A 23240-nucleotide genomic window follows, 5' to 3' on the forward strand; every position below is an offset into this window, starting at 1 on the left:
AAGCAGCTGAACCAGTATTTGATGACCACACCAGGCCTTGTGACAGGTTCTCCTAACACTTTAAAGTTGACATCTTCAACTGGCACACTGAAATAAATTCTCTGAACGTGACAAAACTAAGTGGAGCAGGATGAGTCTGGTTGGTCTAGGCTAGAGCAATGCCCTTTTAAACACTGCCTCACAGCCAAAGGAACCCACACAAAAAAGCCTTCCTTACAAATGAGCTAATCCTTCAATGAAAAATAGCCAGGTTATCAAGAGTATGTATTTTCTAATTTTTATTATGGGCCCACAGGCATGCCACTTAAAGGACTAGAGATTTTAAAGACATTTTACCTGAGGGAATTGCCAGTGAGCCTCATCTATTTGTAGACTGGGTCAAGCTGAGGGTCCTATAAATAGCTAAGAACTTAAACTAAAGCAAAACTAGACAAATTTACACAAAGACAATTATTTAAGACCTTTATTAACAGGTGCTTGCAGTTTGTTGACTTTTTTGAAAAAATCAAGTTGTAAACTTTTATTACAAATTAAAAATGAAGTTCTTAAAAATCTCAACTTGACCAGATATGAAACAATTTAAAAACCTTTAAAGGCGTATTGAGAAAAACCAGGCTTTTTTAAAAAACACGTTTGTTATTACCAAAAAGAGACGTCTTTAGGTAAAAATAATAAAAACCCCATGCTGCATAGATAATGCAGATAGTTCTATTTATCTGGTCAACGGGCAAAAAGCAAGCACTTAAGGTCTTCAGCTCCAATCTTTTGTTCATTTCTTATTGCTGGAATTTCATATTTCTTCTTGTTGGATGACTAAACTGTAAAGAAAAAAATAAAGATGATCATGTAGAATTAATGGTAATCTTCATTTAGTGTAGTACATGCTCTAGCTTACATTACTTGTGTATTGGGAGACATTAACAGATCTTTTGCCATCCAGCAAATAGCAAAGGGGAAAAAACCAAAAGCACTACTGGTTGAATGCTAATTTCGGAGGGAAGGACAATCACACACCTCTCGATATCATGTAAAATGCTGAATGAAAAAAATCCCTTAATTTTGGAATTAAGGGTAACAAAAACAAGTGAGGTAATAAGCTAAAGTACCAAGAACATAAATGTATCATGTGGTCTGCCAGACAATTATTACTATTAATCTATAGGCAGTTTAAATACACCATGATAAACCATGAGTCATTCTCCTAGGAGTTTTTAGACACAAAACACTCTCATCTTTTTCCCGGAACAACATAAACCAACAAAAAACAATTAGAAATGATTAAAAGATTATATCGATGTTGCCACTTTCAGTGGGTTAATTCTAATAGCTATCCCACTTCTTTTTTGAAATAATGCATAAATAATAATGTAATTAACTTATTTCTCAGAATACAGCTAGCAAAACTTTCCTCCGTTTACTAGTGACATCATAAAATTCATTCAGAAAAGTTGATAGAAAGCGCTAACAGTTCAAAATACTCAAGAAAATACAGGTCTCCAGTGTCAGAATTGAGAACTAGCTGAGGGGTGGCCAAATATGACTATGATATTCAATATTCCTAAAATGAAATATTAGGTAATTAAGAACAGGGCAGAACACATTATAAATAACATGGCTTTATCTGATGGAACTGAGATTTTCCCCCTCTTGTATTAATAAAATGAAATGGTCACCACTCACAACTGTCATAAATGATGGCCATCCAAGCTTGCTTACCCGGATGATGGTAGAGATGGTAAGCCGGCATTTACTCAGCCCCGCCCTGCTCAGCCTCGGGAGCGGACGAATTCTCAGCTGGTGGATCGGCTGCTTTTGTCTCTTTGCCATCTTGTGGTTTAGGGTTTTCTGGGCGTCTGCGTCGGTAATTGAAGTTGCGGCGGTACCGACGTTGAGGTGGCTGCTGACCTTGGGTCTCATCTCCTTGATTTTCTTTATCTTCTTCATTGCCGTCCTCTCTAGGCTGTCTTTGGCGAGGAGGGCCCCTGCAATGAACAGTGTCAAATTTAAGAATGATAAAACCTTCTCTCTTCAACCAGTGTTACCAGTTGGTTCACAACTAACTCACCATGTCTGGCCCATTCTCTGTATCAAGTGGTCTGTAGGCAATTTGTGTAAGGAGATTTTTTTTTTGCGGGGGGGGAGGGGGTGTCGGCGGGTTGGGAGTCTTGCTTTGTTGCCCAGGCTAAAGTGCCATGGCATGATGACAGCTCACTGTGGCCTCTATCTTCCAGACTCAAGTGATCTTCCCATCTCAGACTCCTGAGTAGCTAGGACTATAGGCAAGCCCTCATGCCTCATTAACGTCTGATTTTTAGCAGAGATATCTTGCTATGTTTCCCAGGCTGGTCTTCAATTCCCGAGCTCAAGCTATCCTCCCTCCTTGGCCTCCCAAAAAGTGCTGGGATTAAAGGCTTGAGTCTTTTAATCACCAAGATAAAGATACTAAATTTTGGGATTTTCTTTCCCCCAGTGCTCAGAAACGATGGATTCCTGGCCTTTCCTTCACCCATACCCTGAGCACTCCAGAAAGCCCCAGGCCTTTAGTATCTATCAGTCATCATGGGAATAAATTCACATTTACCTTTGTACATTCTAAAACTCTTTCCCCACATCTTTTGGAACTCATGACGAATCTTCAACAAAATTGTTCTGACTTTTCTCTGTAACCCTCCAGTGGTGACTGTTCTAACCTTATTGTGGCTTCTAAATCAACTCTCCTAGCTTCTAAAAACTGTAGGCGTTCCATCTTATTTTGGATTCTGCTCCATTTACTATCTTTTTCTTATTGTAGTTATTATTAAGGTTTGAGGATAACAGCTTCTAATAACCTGGGCTTTCAGACCGACCTCCCAGTGCAGCTGTTTTCTACCTGGGTTTTCTCAGTTATGCCACCCACCTTTCCAATTATGTACCTTCTGATTTTTCCTAGTTAATTCCCTATTGTTTTCTCATTCTTCATCTAGGACCTGTAATACAGCGATCCTATCACCTGTTCATCTCACTCCAAGGTTGGGCACAGTGGCTCACACCTGTAATCCTAACACTTGGGGAGGATCACTTGAGGGCAGTTCAAGACTGCTTGAGTAACACAGTGCAACTCCATCTCTACAACACAATTTTTAAAAACCCCTCATTTTCCCCTTTTCTCCCCTCTTTATCCAAGTATAAGGTCCACCATTAATCATATGACCAATCCCTACCCCAGGGTCTAAGTCTGGATAAACCAATGCCAGAGAAATCCAACTCTCTGCCCAATCTGAGCCTGATGCTCAAATGGCTAGAAACACAGAGCCAAGCTGGGTGAACTCACTTCTAATTTATGAGTGTTATCCTATTACTTAGAAATTTACCATCTCTATTTTCTCTGCTACAGGGTTCTTTGCCCCAAACTTTTCAAACTTCCTCCTCTTTTGACTCAATTGAGCACAGGCTTCCATGTCTTCCCATTAAACATGTGTGCCCATGTATTCTTGTTTCTTACACATGAAAACATCAGGTTCCTAACAACAGGTCAACATTTTCACCTGTGGGCAAAACCCAACTCTCTCTGAGGAAGAAAACACTCCAGCAGTCACTTTCCTGCCATCAACCGTTATCCTCAATTGCATTTCAGCCTATAAATGTTATTTCTCAAAAAAAAACCTCCCTTTTTCACTCCCCATTTTCCCCTACTACCTGTCTCCTTTTCAGCAAAACTTGTACTACACTCTGTCTTAAGACTTCTCTTTCAATTTGCTCTTGAACCTACACCAGCCAGGATTTTACACCACTCCACTCCATGCATTAGGCTCAGCATGTTTCACTTACTCTCATTTGAACAAAAGATTCCTGCACAGTTTGGAAAGTCTAGCATTCATTGATAACTTCAAAGCAATTATATGTTACTTCTGCTAACTATCTGGCAGGATTGAGCATTCTAAACATGGAAACACGTAGACATTAAGTCTAACTTAAACCAAATGGCAAAAACCTTTGCACTGGAGGGGTAACAATGGACAAAGATACCTTTCTAAGAGACAAGTCAATCTCAAGCTTCTTGTTTGTCAATATAAAAACAATTTGCTCAACAGTGAACTGAAGCACTGAATACAAACACAAAATTATACTATTTTTAAGGACATCTATGAAACTAGTTTGGCAAAACATTTAAGCTCTTCAGTGTAACAAAAAGGTAAACCAAAGATTCTGCTGCTGGAACCCATGGACTTAATACATGAGAGCCTATTTTAGACCTACTTTGAAAAATAAAAACCCATCTATCTTCAACATCCAGCATCTGGCTAACACAATCTCCTGGCAGAAAACTGAATCAGAGATCTTCAATTCTAGTAGTGATCAGTTAGGATCCCAGCTCTTTTAACTGAAAACTCAGGACAGGACATATATTAACATAAGGAATACGATGACATCAGCTGCTCTTGCAAAACTCTCAATGTACACGTGCTGGTAAGTATGTAATACAACCTCAACTAGATTCCCTAGTTCCTAAAACTATACTAAGTGCTCCGACTTTTGTAAAATTTAAAAACCTATATACAGAAACCCTCTCAAAATATACTCACAGTATATTTTGGATATGTTGGATACTTCTAGAATAATAAACTTGACACTTAAAAATTTGAGGATTTAAAAGTTGTGATTTAAGTGATCAGTTAAGATGCATTATTACTGTATTGGTTTCATTCTTCAGAGGTATCTGTCAGATTTTAGGGATCACCTATGAAAAATTAATACTTCGACAGCAAACCCTCGCAGAAAGAACGATTACACCATTCTATCCTACCACCGTGGGACTGGGAACGCTGCCTCAAAGCATACCACAGCATGGACTAAAATATGCTTGGCTCATGGAATTTTTCCTCCATTACTCTAATAATGACACCTATTAATAAGATTTCTTTTTTTTTTTTTTTTTTTTGAGACGGAGTCTTGCTCTGTCGCCCAGGCTGGAGTGCAGTGGCCGGATCTCAGCTCACTGCAAGCTCCGCCTCCCGGGTTTACGCCATTCTCCTGCCTCAGCCTCCCGAGTAGCTGGGACTACAGGCGCCCGCCACCTCGCCCGGCTAGTTTTTTGTATTTTTTAGTAGAGACGGGGTTTCACCGTGTTAGCCAGGATGGTCTCGATCTCCTGACCTCGTGATCCGCCCGTCTCGGCCTCCCAAAGTGCTGGGATTACAGGCTTGAGCCACCGCGCCCGGCCTTAATAAGATTTCTAATACCCATTCAAGTAGATAGATTAGTTGTCTAATGACAGACCGGATTTTTCCTCCCAGAATGTAAATTCTTCGTGGAGCAATTTCATTTTGCAACTTTGAGCTGACATCCCAACTCCAAAAAAAATGGGGGTACATACCTAAACTAAGAAGTAATTAGTGGAAGATTATGTATGCCATTTCAAGTGGTAACACTTACTGCTGATTCTTCACTAATGCCATGGTACAATTCAGATACTCCTAATGCTTTCCTTTCTCCCTACCAAGGAGGCAGGTTTAAAAGATGTGGTTTAAAATATTATCTTACCTGTTCAAGGATAGAAAATTTGAAATTCCATACCCTCATCATTTAAAAAAAAAAAAATTTACGTATAAAGCTGACCTCATCTATATGAGCTGTTTTTAACAGGTTCACCTCTTAGGCATCTGATGAAAGGAAACGTGAAGTGTTAACAGAAAAATGAGTCAAAAAGTCTGCGGGAGAGGCATGATATTGCTGAGTTCTAACAGAGGTTTGAGGAAATTTTAATAGAAACATGTTTATGTGGACCATACCTGCGGAATCGTGGTCTATATCCCCGATACATATTCTGCCTCACTGGTCTACCTTGTTCTCCTGCACCCTGGTTGTCAGCACCCTGAAAAAGATAATGGAAATCAAGGCTACTGGGTCAGTAACATAATAACCTTACCAGGAAATCCAGAGTTAAAAAACAAACAAAAAATCAGACCATCTAGTAACTGTAACTACACTATAAATTAATCCTGTTAGTTCTTACTAGGAATCAAAGGTGCTTTCCATATGATTAACAGCTCTAAACAGTCCTACCAGAACTTATCACATTGCTGTTGCTGATGGTGAAACTTACCTCCATCACTTCTCCCTGCACAGGAGGGTTGGAATACTGTGGTCGACGCCCATAGGGTCTCCGCATGTAGTAAGGTGGGAACCTTCGCCTGCGGTAGGGCCGGCGTTGTTGGGCCTGGCCTTCGGGAGCACTCTCCGATCCCTCGTTCTTTTCCCCACTCTCACTATTCTGGTAATTTTGCTGGTAATTGCGTGGAGGACCCCTACGACGTGGGTAGCGTCTATAATGGTTACGGTCTGCTGCATATTTACTGCCTTGAACTGGAACACCACCAGGACCTGTAACATTTGCTGCCTCCGCACCCTACAAAAGCCATTACATATTGATAGTGACAAAGGAAATCAGAACACTTTCAACAAATTTCAAACAAAGCAAAAAACAAAGTTAAGGAAAACAAAAAGGGGGGTGGGCGACTGCATGGCCAGGGGTGCACAGAAATGACTAAATATCAGTTCCTCACTGTTCTGAAGAGATTGCCCTCTAACTGCAGCCAGAACATTAGGCTTGATGCACCTGTGTTCATGAGGTCACCTGAACACATCCATCCACATTAGAGCCACCATCCTAACAGATGAGACCTCCAAAATATTTCCATACTGAAGTCAAACCTTTACACAAAAAGCATCCTCACCTTTTCTCCTTCAACAACATCAAACTCCACAGTCTCTCCATCTCCTACACTGCGAAGGTACTTCCTGGGGTTATTCTTCTTTATGGCAGTCTAGTAATATCACATTCCAAAAACAGATTAACAGGGGAGAATAATGTGCTTTTTCATTTAAAATGTACCAGAGTCAATATTATTTTAGCTTGGATATACACTTAAGATTTGCTTTAAATAAGACCAAACCATCAATAAATTTAGGAAAGCAGGGACCACGCTATCCCCAACTTCAACAAAAACACTCCAATCATACAAGGCCCCAGCATTTTACCACTATTTACAAAACTAAAACAAGTAATTTAACACTCAAGACAGACACAACATTTTAAAAACTGCTTTTTGCAAAAGCATTATATGTAATTTTGAACAAATGAGGATATCCATCTATCCCCTAAAGACTGCACTTAATAGTAGAAGGTGGCCCCACATGGGTCAGTTTAGATGACAGGCGAGTTGGGTTTTGCATGCTTCACAGCTGACCAAACCAACTTTGCCCCTGTGTTACCATATCAAACTCAATTACAAATGTCAACCCAAATCCCTTCCAATCTGATAATACGTCAGTGGAAATGCAATTCACATGTATTAACTATGTCATTCTTTATATGATCTGACTGCATGGAATTGTTACTTATCACCTCTCCAGAATTCAATAAATCTTGTATTAGAGACTTGTTGCTTCTACTTCTCAGACTGTTAGAAGGGAGGAAGAGTAACATCTCACGTTTCTATGAATTTTTTTTGCAATATTCTTTCACTTACTACCTATTCAATCTCATTATGAGACAGGACATGTGAAAGTATTGTTAATCCCATTTTACAGATAATGTAACAGGCTTTAAAGTTAGGTGACTTGCCCAAGGTCACACAGTTAGTAAGGAGACGCTCTAAACCCAGGTATTGGGTCTCCAAATTCCATGTTCACTCCAAATCCCAGCTATATCCATTACAGGATCACTCACGCATTTCCACTGCAGAGGAGACAGGACAACCAACGAATCTGAGGCCAATTAAGTGAAGCTGCCCAGAACTGCAGTCTCCTTGATACACCACTAAGACCTGAGCAGCCAAAGTCCCAGGAAACAACTACATGTTGAAACCACTTCCAAAAAAATGAAAGCTATTGGTGGCACCTTGTGAATCAGTACAACCGGGTGAGTTGAGTCAAATAATTGATCTCATCTGTCATCTAAACTGTCACATAGTTTTCATACCTTTCATATATAGCCAACTATCAATTACCTGCAGTCATAGGGGATAGCAGAAGTACGGATAATTAAAATCCCAACTCTTTTTATTTTTATCAACATCTCCAACCCCTGCCCCAACCCCAACCCTTAAGGGTTGCCAACAGGCAACAAGACTGATAAACTTTGCTGTCTCTTGTTCCTAAGTCTACATATTCTTTTGAACATGTAGAAGGGGAATAAGGAACAGGTGAGCTGTGTTCACCCAAACAAGAATACCAATTTTATAAAACATTTGCTTTAAAATAACATTTGTCTGAAGTAGTCCTGTATTTATCTACATTTACAATTTAAATGTTTCCATAATTACAATTGACCCTGAACTACCTGATTGGGTTGTGGATGTACTAGAAATTGATACAGCTTCCTCCTTGCCATTGAATACTGTGTAGGACACTTCAGTGAGCTATAAAGCACCAACCTATGACAGCCCTTCCTATGAAACATGCTGCCATACAAGCTAGTATCTTAATTAAATGTGAGTATGGAAATTGACTTTAGGTCTTTTGATTTCTGGACTATAGTACAAAAAAGTAGTTATGGTCTCTAACTTTAATACAAGTTGACAAAGGAAAAAACTGATAGCACAAACATATTTTTTCCTACCCATTTTGTATCTGTGAGAATAAGTACATTCAACGTAGCTTACACCTAAATTTGAGGTATTAATAGACACTTGACAGTGGTTTACATTAACAATCTTAATTCCTGAATGTACAAACATTTTCCTTAAATGATACTTGAGGAGAAAGTTCAGTATGTAGTACTCATCCTATGTTAACAGTTTTTTCTTTCCAAAACACTGGAAGCCAATCTAAAAAATTATTTAATGAGTAGCTGCCAATCTTGTCACACTTCCCCTCACTTAACCTTGAACTAGTGAGAATTTTTTCATTTTCCAAGCCAGCCAAAACTCTCCAAAGGTTAAACAAACAAACAAACAAAACAAAACAACCCAATACCCATTCAAAGTGATTTAAAGTAAGTAGAAAGCTCTTTACGCTACTTTTCAAGTATTCACTTCAATTACTATGTTTTGCAGGTCTGTCTTATTTACCCTTGATTATGGAGATTTGTCCCTACAGGCAGATCTAAAAGCCTCTGAAAACTTCTTGCCAAAGTTTCTGTGTATTTGCAGCAACATTAATTGTTCAACTTTAGAATCATGGAGTAATTTGTTCATCTGAAATTAGGTATAAATAGTTAGTGCAGTGAGTTTGACTCAACATTTGAGGAAGCCACAGCTGTTGACAAAATTCCAATTTGAAATGTCTAGGATAATTAAGTCAACTCTAACACATTTCAATGTATACATTTTAAGCATGCTACTACTCCTGTAGTAAGTAAATAAACTGGTGGCTGGACTTAACCTTTTATAAGGAACAAAAGTTGAAAACATATCTAACCTTTTCTTCTCACAATCCTTGAATCAGAAGTGCAAATATCTACACAAGCACTCACCTGGTGTACAAACACATCTTCCTTGGTGTCATTCCTGCAAGACAGAACCAAGTTGAACACATTAGAAAATGAAATACATCTCATGTTGTCAAAGATTAATTTTCCCAGAGACTCTCTGGCTGCCAATTAGCTACCAGGAAATTTGGCGAAAATAAAAAAAACACAAGCCACCGTGCTCTCTGCTTTAAAGACTTCAGCAGCTGCAAACAGTTTTAGCCTCATTACCTGTAAGATAAGCAAAAAAAAAAAAAAAGTCTAAGAAATTAAAGTGTGACCTACTGAGCCATAATTAAGAGGGTAGCAGTGACTAGCAACATATATTCTGCCCCTCCTTATCCTATTAAACATTAACTGTTCTAGCACACCCTCCTCTTACCTCTAGAGCATGATATCAACAGAAGTAGTAATTACACTCTCACCTTATCCTTCAATCATTTCCTCTTCACCATCCCCTACTACCAACTTTCCTTGAGATCATAAAAACGAGTAGAACCTCCTCCCCTAGCAATAGAATGTACAACACAAAGAGTGAAACCTAATGTGAACTGTGGCCTTTGGGTGATAAGGTATGTTTGAATGTAGGAAAAGTCCAGTTAGTTGTAAAAGCTACTCCACAAGCCCACACCAGGACTGATGAAGGTTTAGACCACAGAGCCATATATGAGAAGACATTTGAGATCTCTTTTTGAGACAAAATGAGAAAGACTTTGTGGATAACTGAAGTCAGAAGTGAGGGGGGTAGTAGAGAATAATCTCACTTTTTAGCCTGCAGACTGGGATTACAGTGGTAATACTAGGAGCAAGAACCACCACTAGAGAAGTGAACAGATTTCCAGGCCTGTAGTGACCTGCCTCACCTTACTCCGTCAGTTCAGAGTGAGAAAAAGTTCAACAGTAGCTCTAGTGTTTAATGACAAAGGGAACAAAGGTTACAGTGAACTGGACAAACTGGATGACTGTTAGCTTCTTGCTGAACTAGGGGGCAACATATGTACCAAAGGATCCACATAAAATTAACTTTAAATCTGACCTGTAAATTATGGCTTGGATTATTATAAGAACATTTTTAATTGATGGGAACAGGATAATTTAAAAAACAACAGGTAAACTGTAAAAGCTACTTAAGGCAAGTGACTGAAAACTGACCTTTCAAGCTAGATGATTAGGATTGCCTAGGGAAATGATAATTGTAGTTAATGTCCATCTGTCCATAGCTCCATAGGCACCAAAAAAACAGATTACAGCCATCATTTATTAGTTCTGCTCTCCAATATGACTGAATTTCAAGCTCTAAGGCTCTAAGGGAAAATACAATAAAAAACTGGTAGAGTAACAAAGGCAAAGGCAGGCAAAGTCTAGAATAGTGATTTTCAACAGGGGCAATACTTCCTCTGGCAGGGTATTCAAAGTTTTTCCAGTCCGGGCACAGGGGCTCACGCCTGCAATCCCAGCACTTTGGGAGGCCAAGGTGAGAAGATCACCTAAGGCCAGGAGTTCAAGATCAGCCTGGCCAACATCGTGAAACCCCGTCTCTACTAAAATTACAAAAAAACCAGCCAGGTGTGGCTGCGTGCGCCTGTAGTCCCAGCTACTCTGGAGGGTGAGGCAGGAGAACTGCTTGAACCTAGGAGGCAGAGGTTACAGTGAGCTGCTGCACTCCAGCCTGGGCAACAGAGCGAGACTCCCTCTCAAAATAATAAAAAAATAAAAATTTTTCCAAAGATTGGGAACACTATCTGCATTAATAGAAGTGGGGGGTGTCAGTTGCTAGAAGGCTATATAAAGATTTGGTCTAAAAAGTCAATTTGTTTATTGATCTGAGTTGTGTATGTATTTCTGTACTGCTTTAATATGCATTAAATTCACTAAAAATGCAGCTTCTGTGGAGAATTTTTCATTATTGATAATGCTACTCATGATATCCGGGTAATACATCATTTCTTTATCGATACATTTTGTGGTAGCACTGATTGTTTGTTATGCCTTCTAATGCAGTTACAACAGGTATTCACATATCAATATCATCATACCCTGCAATAAAAAGAATTACAAGCAGTTATGGGGCAAGACCCTGTATCTACAAAAAAAAAAAAAAACTTAGCTGGGCCCCAAGCCCAGGAAATGAGGGTGCAGTGAGCTATCATCACGCCACTACACTCCACCCTGTGCAACAGAGCAAGACCCTGTCTCTAAACAGAGAAAGTACAAGGCTGCCATTACACACGCGGTAATGTCACTCCTGCAAAAACAGGGAGGTGTTTTGTGGGTACATAGATAGATATCTGAAACCAACATAGTTCACTGACCAATGTCATGACAGTAAAAAGAGTACTCCAAAAGGAACACTTAGCCAGGGTCTTAAGCTCAAGATATTTATTGAAAACGTCCTCAATTGCAATAAAAACATTATACCATTAAAAAAAAGTGATTTGTTGAACCAGTGATTTAAATGTATTGATCTGCTTTGAATTTGCAACCAGCCAGAATCTCTAGTTTAAATCAGCAGTTATAACAAAGCAGAGCCTCAAATATTAGACAGTTGCAGAGCAGCTTTCTGGGTGCAGGTGTCACTGCTCTGCCAGCTATCACTCCTCTTTTCTGTTCACTTTTTCTCGCAGGTGTTTGATGGGAAATTAACACTGGAACTGACCCTTTTCTGGCAGTGAATATAAGCTCTAGCTCCTCCATCTACTATAAAGAAATGTCTTCAAGATGTACAAATAAGGAATATTCTGAAAATAAAAATTATATAGTAGTAAAGATAATTCAGAAAGAAAAAGCTACCTGTTAGAATTTCCAGTCTAAATGGCACAGAGTAGTTAGGGAGAAAAGGGTTTGGAGAAAGAGAAACTATGACTACAGATGAGAGGTGTGAACAAGCTGTCAAGTTCCTAGGGGCTTAAGCTGGGGCAATCAGGCCCTGAACTCCAAATCTGGATAAAATATTTCTTTGTATTCTTCTTGGGCACCTGCACAGTCTGACACACACATATGTCCAATTAGACTCGCAGGTCACAGGTGTGCCCTGCATTGTTTTATTTTTAATTAGAAATAAAAAGTATTAGTTTAAATGTGATTCTGGGCCAGGCGCGGTGGCTCATGCCTGTAATCTCAGCACTTTGGGGGGCCGAGGTGGGCGGATCACGAGGTCAGGAGATCCAGACCATCCTGACTAACATGGCGAAACCCTGTCTCTACTAAAAATACAAAAAAAAAAAAAAAAAAAAAAAAATTGAGATTCTGGTGCTGGTACCCTGTACATATGTAACAATATAGGACCCGCAAAACAGATTTTGCTTCTGGTGAATCTTATTCATTGGGTTAGTATATGACTATAGTATTTCCCATTTGTATTATTATATTGGGGAAAACATTTTAATCACTTTCTATTGTTAAGAAAATGGAAAATACGTTGTTAAAAATGGAAACGTGATATTTGCATTATTAAACCCCTTTGCAGAACTTAAAAAAAAAAAAAAAGGAAAGAAAAATAACAGTATTCAAATTTTTTTTTTTTTGGACATGGCGTCTCACTTTGTTGTCCAGGCTGGAGTGCAGTGGCGATCTTGGCTCACTGCAACCTCCACCTTCCGGGTACAAGTTCTTGCACTTCAGCCATGAGTAGCTGGGATTACAGGTGTGCACCACCACACCCTGCTAGAGTTTTAGTCTTGATTCAACTATTAACAGCTGTGTAACCTAGGAACGCTGCCTCATTGGCTTTTTTACCTGCAAAATGAGAAAAACTACACTAAACAATAACTTACATTACTAAGGTAGGGACTCAACTCTTAGTATCGGGCATTTATATTCACTAATACTAGCCAGTTTTGTAAATTAAAATCTAATTGCTACCACTCCTGTAGTACAGCCTATCCAGATTGGTAAAGGTCTTAAAAATAGACAAAATGCAACTCAAAATGGGAAAACAAAGGCAAAAAACTTTAACTTCCCTGGAAAACTTTTTAATAACTCAAAAGACAATTACAGCTTCCCTGATAACTCTCCATGCCACAGGAACTAGGAATTCCAGCATTTGCTTTTCATGGCCCAATCCATCCAAACTCCAGGACTCTACTCCAGCATGTTCACCATGTTTGACCTCCCTCCCACTCCTAAAAGACAACTATCTTTATCCTAGCTGTATATCTACATTTAAAAAAGCTAAATTTTAGAAAACTTTTTTGCCAATCCACAGTATTGCCTTAAATAAGACTTATTATTCATAACTTTATCCATAACTAAATGCTCTTACACTACTACTTTGTTGCAGATTACCAGACCAAGTTAGTCTAACACCTTAATTCACCTAACTGCATATACCAATTTACAATCCTATGGTTATAAAAACTCCAGGATTTAGCATCTATATGCTCCATAACCTAAAGCAACCAGATACCAATTTCCAAGCCTTATAGATGACTGTAAGATAATAACTCCCACTTATCTTTGTATTTCTTCTCTATTAAACTCCCTTCACACCCAACAGACTCACTTTTTCCCACATATTGTCTGTGATTCTGCCTTAGGACAGACTGTATGTTTGTTTCCAAGGGCCAAGATTGGAGGGTAGCAAACTCAGTAATTGCAGCCCCAGGACTACGGGGACAGGAAGGTAATACAGCCTATCCTTGAATAACTCAACATCTATGACAGTGGATGGAAGTTTGAGGTGCCAACCTGCTGCACAGTTGAAATGTGCCTATAACTTTTGACTCTTCCAAAATTTAATGGCTTACTCATGACTGGAAAGCCTTACTGGTAACACAAATCATTAACAAACGCATTTTCTATCTTACATGTATTATATACTGTATTCTTGCAATAAAGCTAAAGAAAATGCTAAGAAAGTTGTAAGAGAAAATACATGTACAGTACTGTACTTAACACAGTAAGTGTACATCTGTCTGAAAGGTAATAATTCCAGCTGTAGACCTCATCTACAGCACATATCAAGCAACTGAACTTCTTACAATGCCATGACTTTTCTCAGCTTCACTAGTGCCACTATGCATGGGTCCCACGGTGTCATTCAAGACTTACAGTACTGCACTAAACCACAATACCTCAATTCTACAAGTTCTTTTTACTGACACACAATTTACTGGAGAGACAACTGTTCATGTGAAGATGATTAGTGTCACACGGCATTTTAAGGGGCTCAGTGCAGTAGCAGTGAATGTCGTGCAGTTATGATTTAACACTGCCTGAATCTTTATGTTTGTTTACATTTCTCAACTGCAAATGGCCAAGTTAACTTTCTAATGGATTTGTGTACATTTTATGGTAGTAAATAATAAAACAGACTAGTATCTACATATTTTTGGTATTCATAACATACTCAACTTTTCCTTATTTTGGGGGATACTTCTTGGCTATGTGGCTCATCTGAAGTTTTCAGGTTGTTGCAAATCTCCAAACATTTTTCCAATATATTTATATATGAAAAAAAATCTGTGTAAGTGGACCTGTGCGGTTCAAACTCACATTGTTCACGAGTCAAACTGTATACTAGTTCTCTTAGATTTCAAGAGTAAAGGATTCTACTTTGGGAGGACACAGGGAGTGGGACCTACACGTATCAGTGACTTGGTGAACACGGATGACTTCTTGCCAGCTTAAGATCAATGGCTAATCTAACCAGCACATGAATCTCTCTTAATGTCGCCTGCATACATGTCATTGATGTTTGTCTTTAGGGTTCCAGTTTGGAACCTTCAACGTCTCTCCCTTAGTAGCACCTGCAGAAAAGTCTTTAAGCCTTCCCTAGTGCCAAAACATTTTGTCAGTTATGTTACAGTCTACCCATGACTTATATGGCTTAGCAATGGATCTACCGTGATGAGTTAAGACCAGTGTGACTTTAACAGCCCAAGAGATTTTCAGTAATGACATCCTTCCAAAGGTTTACACTTTTATTAAGAACCACACATTTGGGAGGCTGAAGCTGGAAGATCACCTGAGCCCAGAGCCCAGGAGTGCAAGAACTGTATGGGCAACAGAGAGAGATTCCACCTCAACCAACCGACCAACCACCACACATTAAGTACTTTACACTGCCGCCTTAAAAAATAAACAAAACAAAGCACCCTTGAGAGGCCCCACGCAGTGGCTCACACCTGTAATAGCAGCACTTTGCGAGGCCGAGGCGGGTGGATCACCTGAGGTCAGGAGTTTGAGACCACCCTGGCCAACATGGAGAAACCCTGTCTCTACTAAAAATACAAGATTAGCCTGTGTGGTGGCGTGCGCCTGTAATCCCAGCTACTTGGGAGGCTGAGGCAGGAGAATTGCTTGAACCCGGGAAGTGGAGCTTGCAGTGAGATCACACTATTGCACTCCAGCCTGGGAAACAAGAGCGAAACTCCATCTCAAAAAAAAAAAAAAAAAAAAAAAAAAAATCACCCTTTAAAAAGGCAATATTCATTCTTACCTTGCAGGCCGCATAAAGATTAAGTAAGATAAGGTGCAATGTTCTCTCCTTCAATTCTTCGCCTCCCAGTATCAGGAATTAAGCAAGTCCTTTTATTTGTAAAGCTGACCTACATGCTAAAACTAGAACTTTTTAACAATCCCAAACTTCACAAAGTAGATAGTGAAAGGCAGAAAGCTTTTCAAATCCAGGAACTACCAAGTCAGCACACAAGAGCCCCAGTGACATAGTTGGATCATTTAAGAGTCTTTCAATGGCTAAAAATAATCACCCTAAGAAATTATCTGTAACTACTGTGGACAACCACCAAATTGAAAATGGCTAGGGTCTATTTCAGAGACAGTGTAACAGCAGTTGGTGAACACTAACTCCAGAGTGAAAAAACAGTTCCAATCCTGCCTGCCACTTATCACCTATGCTTATGGGGGCAAGTAATAACTTCTTTGTGCCTCAGAGTGACAGTACCTACACCTCAAAAGTTTTTAAAGATTAAGTGAATTGGCTCATTTTAAGCACTTACTATAGACCCTAGTATAAATACTTGTTAGCTGTATCTATTTTCACCAACATGTGAAGGAAGTCACCTATCAGTTATGTACATACGGAATCTCCACAAGGCAGCCCCCACTCCAAAGGGAGACTTAAACCTGATAGGCGTGACTAAAGAGAGCTAAACCTTTCCCTGGCTTGGTTTATTACATCTTCCCAGACCATGGGTAATAAACTCAAATGCACACACAGAGACCAGGCGTGAAGCGAAGTCAGCAACCTAGGACAACTAAGCATGACAGACTGTTGTTAAAAAAAAAAAAGTATACTCCCCCCAAATGTGGTGACAATACGGCAGGTGGTTTTTACTATGTGGAAATACAGCCCCCAAAGCTAGCTAAAGTTCAGATCTTAACAATATAATAATCTGGATTACTTGGTGTCATCTCCTGAATTATAAATGTTAGTAATTAATCCCAATTCCTTTAAAAAATACTGTGCTGTCTAATCAAAGCATCTGGGAGTAGTCTTAGAAAGGTCACAAATTTGTGACCTTTGCTCCAAATTCTTTATCTCAAAACATAAAGAATTATTAATTTAGACATTCTAAGTACTCTGGAAACAGAAAAATATTCCTATTCTGGTCACCATAAACTGTTGCCAATTCATGGTAATCTTTGGTGAATATGGATCAATTCTCAACGACTAATAACATTCAACAGTAATATAGGAGGAGCATAATAAACCCCTCTAGTCACATTCTCCAATTATGTTTTGTAGACAGAGTTCACAAAAGAATAACTCAATGAATTTCTTAGAATATCTAGATTACACAGTCTAACAAAATAAAGCCAAAACTTCTACTATTCTTAAAAGCTCTATGCTCATGTTACTTAGCACCTTCTTCACAATATAACCAATCAGGGAGAAGCCCTTTAATGAATTAATTCTAACAAGGCTGTAACAATTCATCAGGTGGTAATTCAGGCTGGAATAAACACATTTACAATGAAATTGCGTCTTTAAAGGCAGAAAATTTACATACAATGTTGTAATTATAAAAATACCATACAATCCTAGAATATATAATCCAGCGCATCCAAAAACAGCAATTAAAAGTCGTCACAATAGTCATCCCAAACACTGCACTCTCTCCTTTATACAGAAAACAGCACGTTATGTGTCAGTCTGTCTCCCTCCCTCGTAAGAGCCAGGTGCCTCCAGCCAAGTCCATTCGTTCTACTACAGGAACTACATATAGAACCAACTGCTAGCTTCCAAACTGATTTAACACATACATTTTCCTTAATTAAAGCAAATCTTCCCTGTATTTAATTGGAGTCAGATTTTACAGCATCTTATTAAAAAGTCCCAGAATAATTAAAACAACCAGTTCAGAAGCATAAAGAATATTTTAACCAGTTAATCTGACAAAATAATCGAGGTTAGGATAGTCCAAAGGACCATCAAAAGCCAATTCATAACTTGCCCTGGAGGATGACCAATTGAGTTGATTCCAACTCAGAACAGAGATATTCAATGAATAGTATCTCATGGACTAAATACTTATAAAGTGTAAAGATAATACTCTTATTTTGGACAAAACTATTGATTTCAAAAAATGTCGTAACCTATGCCCACTTAAAAAAAAATGCAGCGAAACAAGGCACATGTTAAACTTCTTAAACACATACAAAAACTGCGATCTATCTGCTGAAAAGGATGCATATTTGCACACCAGAGTTACCATTACATTGGGTCAAGGGTTAAAAGCAGTGATTTTGAAGGTATGGCCCGAAGACCATTATCATTCCTGTTAAAAATGTACCCAGACCTAATGAATCCAAAGCTCAGAAGAAATACACCACTTAAATCACACCCTTCCAAGGTAAGCACACTTAAATTTGAAAACCACTGGTTTAAGAGTTAGACTAGTAAGGACAGTCAGTAAGACACAAATACAAACTAAAACACTAATAATTCAGACAGATCAGTTAAAAAGCTATCAGTATACCCATCATATATAAGCATTCCCTTTCTTCTTTGCTAGTAAGCTTTTATCAAAAAATTAATGAAAAACGTAGTTTCAGCCAGCCAGGAAGGCAAACAGTATAGAACAAGTTGGAAAATCCTGAGATTCTGGAAGAAACAAAATGTTTTCCCACAATTGCAAAAGTAGAGAATAGATCATCAAATGCTTATCTCTTTGAGTGTTTCCACAATACTCTGATTGATTAATGAACAGTTTTTCATCAGGCCATGATTCTGTCCTTAAGCTTGATTTTGCCCATTTGTTGTCCATTCCATGTTGTTCTTTTAATCATCTGCTTAGGTCTTCTACAGTAAGTAAGCAAGAGAATGCTGAGATGGCACTTAAGTACCATACCTGTGAGGCCAAGATTGCTACTGGCATACCCAGTGCTCTACACCCATGTAACTGCAATACTAGCCTTGGCAGCCATCTTGAAAAGGATGCCCGGCTCACAAGGAAGCCCATGGAATACTGTGCGTCTACTGCACGTTACCACCACCACTGCCACAAATAACCCGAAGGGTAAGTCCTAAAGACTTGTCTGCAGCTTTACCTTCAAACAGGAAGAACAATGTCAAGTTACTAGTGACTATGGCCACTCTAATAAGCTACAGCCAGGGATCTAGCAGAAATTGACTTCATCAGCATGATTTTAGGACAAGGAAAAATGAAAAATAAGAACTGAAGGAAAAAAACCATTTTCTTGCAGATATATTATCTATGAACAAATAAAAACAGTTCTCTCTGGTCAAAGCTGTGCTAATACACAATTTATCTCAGGTATTAAAATAAAACGTGAAACAAAGGCAATACAACCTCCTCTCGGTAAAGATGACAAAACCTCATATACTTGACACGTCAAATCTTCTTACCCCCAAAATGTTAACAAGGCGTAAATATCCGATGTCAGTGGATCACATTCTCAAATACCGAGTTCAATAAAGTAGAAAAGGATGACAAGAATAAAAATCTACTGGACCGTACTTTCCCGTTTACCCGGTTAAGGAATGGCTCATTCACTCCGCTTGCCTTTTAAATTGCTTTGTACTGTGACGAAGCCCTTGAAGTTAGCTTCAAATTAATATTTAGCTGCAAAACAAAGGCATTCTCTAGACCCCAAGCCCTCCAGTCGTCAAGGAAAACAAACAAAAAATCACATTAATACACCAGAGGTAGTAAACGCCTTTCAGAAGAGGACTGTGGATTGGCACAGCAAGCAGCAAGCAAGAAGGTGGGATGGAGGCTTCAGAGCCCGGCAGCTCACCTGTTGATGAAACCATATCCGTTCCTTACATTGAACCATTTTACTGTTCCCAAAACCTTCGTTGCTGGAAAAGAAAACAAAGCAAAACAAGCCAGGATTACCAGATATCCTTTTCCAAACCCGTCTAGCTTCGGCATCCGGTCCCTCGCACGCTGCCCGCCGCGGCCACCTGACAGCCCTTTCTCTCCACCGCCCGGGTGCGGGTCCGCGCCGGGGCGACGCCGCGGCCGCCGCACACGTGGGTGAGTCTGAAGCGCGGGGCGCTCCAGGGCAGGCCCGGGGCGCGGGCCCAGGATGGGTGTGTTCGCAGGCCGCGGACGGAGAGCACGTGAGGGAAGGGGAAGCCGCTCCGGCCTGCGTAGGCGGTGCGCCGCGCCCTCCGAGCACACGCGGAAGGGAGATGGGTGGGGGAGACGCGAACAACGGCGTGCGGGCCCGAGCGCACGAGGCCGGTCGGCGGGGAGGGGACCCCATCGCACACGCGGTCGGCGGCGCGCGGCCGCAGGAGGAGGGGCGCGCGGCCGCGCGGGGTCCACAGGGGGCGCGGGAGGCAGTGCGCGCGCGCCTGCCGGGCGGGCCCCCGCAAGAGCGAGTGGGGGGGCGGGGGGAGGGGCGGCCGCGCGCCGCGGAGTCGGTCCCCACCGGCCGCGCGCCCGCCGGCTCGCCCAGCCCCGGCTAACGGTTCCGCTGCCAGGCTGCCCGAGGGCCCCACCCCCGTCCCTGTCCGGTCCTCACCGATGACCTTCTTGTCCCCGCCGGCAGGCGCCGCCGATGTGAGGCCGCCCGGGCCACCGCTCCCTGCGCCGCTGCCCGTAGTGCCGGGCTTGGTGTCGGCGGCGCTGAGGGCGGGGGCGGCGGGGGGGGCGGCGGGCGGCTGCTGGGTCTCGGCCTCGCTGCTCATGGTTGCGGTGATGGTGACTGGGGCCGGCTGCGGCAGCTGCGGCTCCTCCCGGGGTGTGATGGTAACTAGGCCGGCGGCGGCGGTGGGGCTGCTCAGGGCTCTCTGGGGTCCGCTCTCCGCTCCCGCTACCGATCGAACTAGCGAGAATGGCGGGACAGGCGGGATAAGCCCTACGATCGACCCGCCCTAGGCGTTGTTCACTGGCCGGTGGTACTGTCAATCTGCCCACCTGACCTCAGTCCCTGGCTTCTATTGACTAACATTTTATCAGTCCTCCACTCTCATTGGCCGTCTGGCGGCTAATTCAGCCGACCTACAACCGTTCCTGCCTCCGCCGGCCGCCATAGAGACCGGAACTAGAATTAGAGTAGTCGGCCACGAAAACCATAGAGTACCTGAGAGGACGGGCAGAGGGAACGTGACTTCCACGAGGCAGTCGCCTGGCTGGCGGGCCCCACGTTCAGGGTTGTGTCTCAGCTGGAAAAAAGGCACGCCCGAATGCTGGGCAGGGATTACCCGGCCGGACCCGGGATTGGAAGGGGGCTCGACGACGCCTCAGTTCCCCGTGAAGAAAAGGCTTCCCTCTCTCCCTGCACCAAATACGGTCCCTGTGATCTGAGAACATTACGGCAGGCATAGAGTCGTCTTTTCTTTAATGGCCGTGTACTCGCGGCACAGCCGAGGGTTTCTGGAATTGCCTTAAACGTGTGCGTTTGAAGAGCGTACGCTTTTGTCGGAGCAGTCACCTTGGAGGGACCACGCAGGCTCTGGCAGCCCGGGCTCAGCATGTTTAGGGCGAGGGTGTGCTCCGTGGGGACCTGCCTTCTGATCCGTTTTACCAGGCATATATTTTAAAAAATGTGTCTTCCTTTTCAAGTGTTAACGTGTTTTTCTACTGGCCACAAATCAGATTTAATTCAACTCACATTTATTGAACAAGCTAGCGTGTTATGTTTTTTTTTTTTCATTTAATTCGTACAACAGCCATGTGATAGAGGAATTACTATCCACGTTTCACAAACGATAAAATTGAGGCTGCCACCTGATGTTACTGAAGTCCTCCACCCACCTTCTTTCGTTCTTTTTTAAGCGTCTACTATCGGCTGGGGATGGAATAGTTCGCGAGTCAGTTTCTGCCTTCTGATGGAGGCAGAAATTTAAACAGCCAACACGGTAAATACTCCAGAGCTGCAGAAGCACGAAGTATTTTGGGAGTGGAAGCCAGGAGGTGGAGGGCTGACTTTCCGCGCACAGGGTACAGGCGAGAAGAGGTGGGATCTCGGGAAATGCAGTCAAGTAGTTCAGTAAGACTCGAATGTGACATTGGGTTGCAGAGGTGGGCAGAGTCACTTAGGTATATTTAATTGGAAATATATCCTGAGGGGAAGAGAAGAGCAATTTTAGAGTCGTAAGTAGGGAGGGGCATCTTTTTAAAAATGGCTGCGGAGTGGAGAATGGGTTGCAGAGGGGCAAGGAATGGAAGTAGAGAAAGCAGTTAGGAGGTTAGTGCAGTATCCCTTACACCTACCAATGCCGTCTAGGCCTGTCAGTTCCACCTCCTAAAGGCCTTCTTGAGTCAGTCCTAAACTCTCTAAATGTCAATTCAGAGTCTTCATTCCTACTGCCACTACTGTAGGCCATCATCGCCAATTGCTTAGAGCAAGGGGTAGGAACTTTTTCTGTGAGAACCAAATAATAATACAAGCTTGGTCGACAATATGGTTCTGACTTACTACTCAGGTTTGGAGCTTGAAAACAGCCCTAATTTTTACATGACACGAATCTTTACATATTTTCAACTATTTAAACATTTTAAAAACCATTCGTATTCTTAGCTCATGAGCCACAGAAAAACGGAGTGTAGTTGGCTGATCCCTAGTATAGAGCAGTGCTGTTGGCTACTAACCACACCTCTCTACCTCTGTCTTACTCTCATATTCCTCACCACAACAGCCAGAAAGTTCTTTTGAGAACATCTATCTGATCATGACACTGTCTTACTTAAAATCTTCCAGTGACTACCATTACCCTTAGGGTAGTCCAGATTCCTTAATGTGGTTTACTGGACTCTATGATTTCTAAGAAGTCTTAGAGTCTTCTCTTGTATTCCCTGTCCAACCTTCCAGGTGCTTGTAACTACTGGCTGCAGGATACTGCAGGAGCAGAGGTAGCAAACAGCTGAATTCTGTGACAATAGAACTTGGTTAAAAGTGTTGCTTCAGTGTATCAGATGACAAGGGAGATGGTGAAATATTACAAGGCCCTACAGAATAGACACTTGCCACTCTCTAGCCAAGTAAACACGCTTCAGAGGGCACTGTAGAGAAAGGACTCATCTAGTGGAGTCCTTTAGCCACTGTTTCCTTTGGAGTATCACATAAAATTCTGCATATAACACCCTTCCTTTCCTCATTCCTCTTTGCCTGCTTAATTCATCCTCTAGGTCTTCGCTCAGATGCTACTAGGTTAAGAATCCCTCCCATCCTAACACACTGTATTGCTCTAATTAAATGTTCCCCACCAGACTGTGACTTCCTTGGGCATCTTAGTTCCTGACACATAATACCTTAAAAGATTTGTTAAATGAGTGACATGGTGTAGAAAATGAATTGAAAAAGGTACTGGCAACAGAAAGGTAATCTGGGCAGCTGTGCCAGTAATCCAGGT

The 23240-nt window shown here is 41.4% G+C and overlaps 1 protein-coding gene across 1 annotated transcript; it reads right to left on the reverse strand.

Moving 5' to 3' along the window:
* Window positions 1–449: 449 nt before the first annotated feature.
* YBX1 (Y-box binding protein 1) lies at window positions 450–20723 on the reverse strand. Its single transcript, XM_007979148.3, has 8 exons — window positions 20408–20723; window positions 19673–19736; window positions 9455–9488; window positions 6714–6803; window positions 6083–6385; window positions 5769–5851; window positions 1717–1982; window positions 450–818 (listed from the first exon to the last, which is right to left on the reverse strand). Exons 1-7 carry the CDS (start codon window positions 20571–20573, stop codon window positions 1748–1750), a joined length of 975 nt encoding a protein of 324 aa, XP_007977339.2. The 5' UTR covers window positions 20574–20723; the 3' UTR covers window positions 450–818; window positions 1717–1747.
* Between the last annotated feature and the right edge of the window lie 2517 nt (window positions 20724–23240).

This window comes from Chlorocebus sabaeus, chromosome 20 (assembly GCF_047675955.1).
Source record: "Chlorocebus sabaeus isolate Y175 chromosome 20, mChlSab1.0.hap1, whole genome shotgun sequence".
Lineage (NCBI taxonomy): Eukaryota > Metazoa > Chordata > Mammalia > Primates > Cercopithecidae > Chlorocebus > Chlorocebus sabaeus.

Bases quoted from the DNA above. Each gene is read 5' to 3' on its own strand.
- YBX1 (XM_007979148.3), bottom strand. From the start codon at position 20,573: ATGAGCAGCGAGGCCGAGACCCAGCAGCCGCCCGCCGCCCCCCCCGCC. The intron at 6,804-9,454 runs GTGAGTGCTTGT...TGATATTACTAG, and splicing joins AAGATGTGTTTGTACACCAG to ACTGCCATAAAGAAGAATAA. The intron at 1,983-5,768 runs GTATGGTCCACA...TGTTCATTGCAG, and splicing joins TATAGACCACGATTCCGCAG to GGGCCCTCCTCGCCAAAGAC.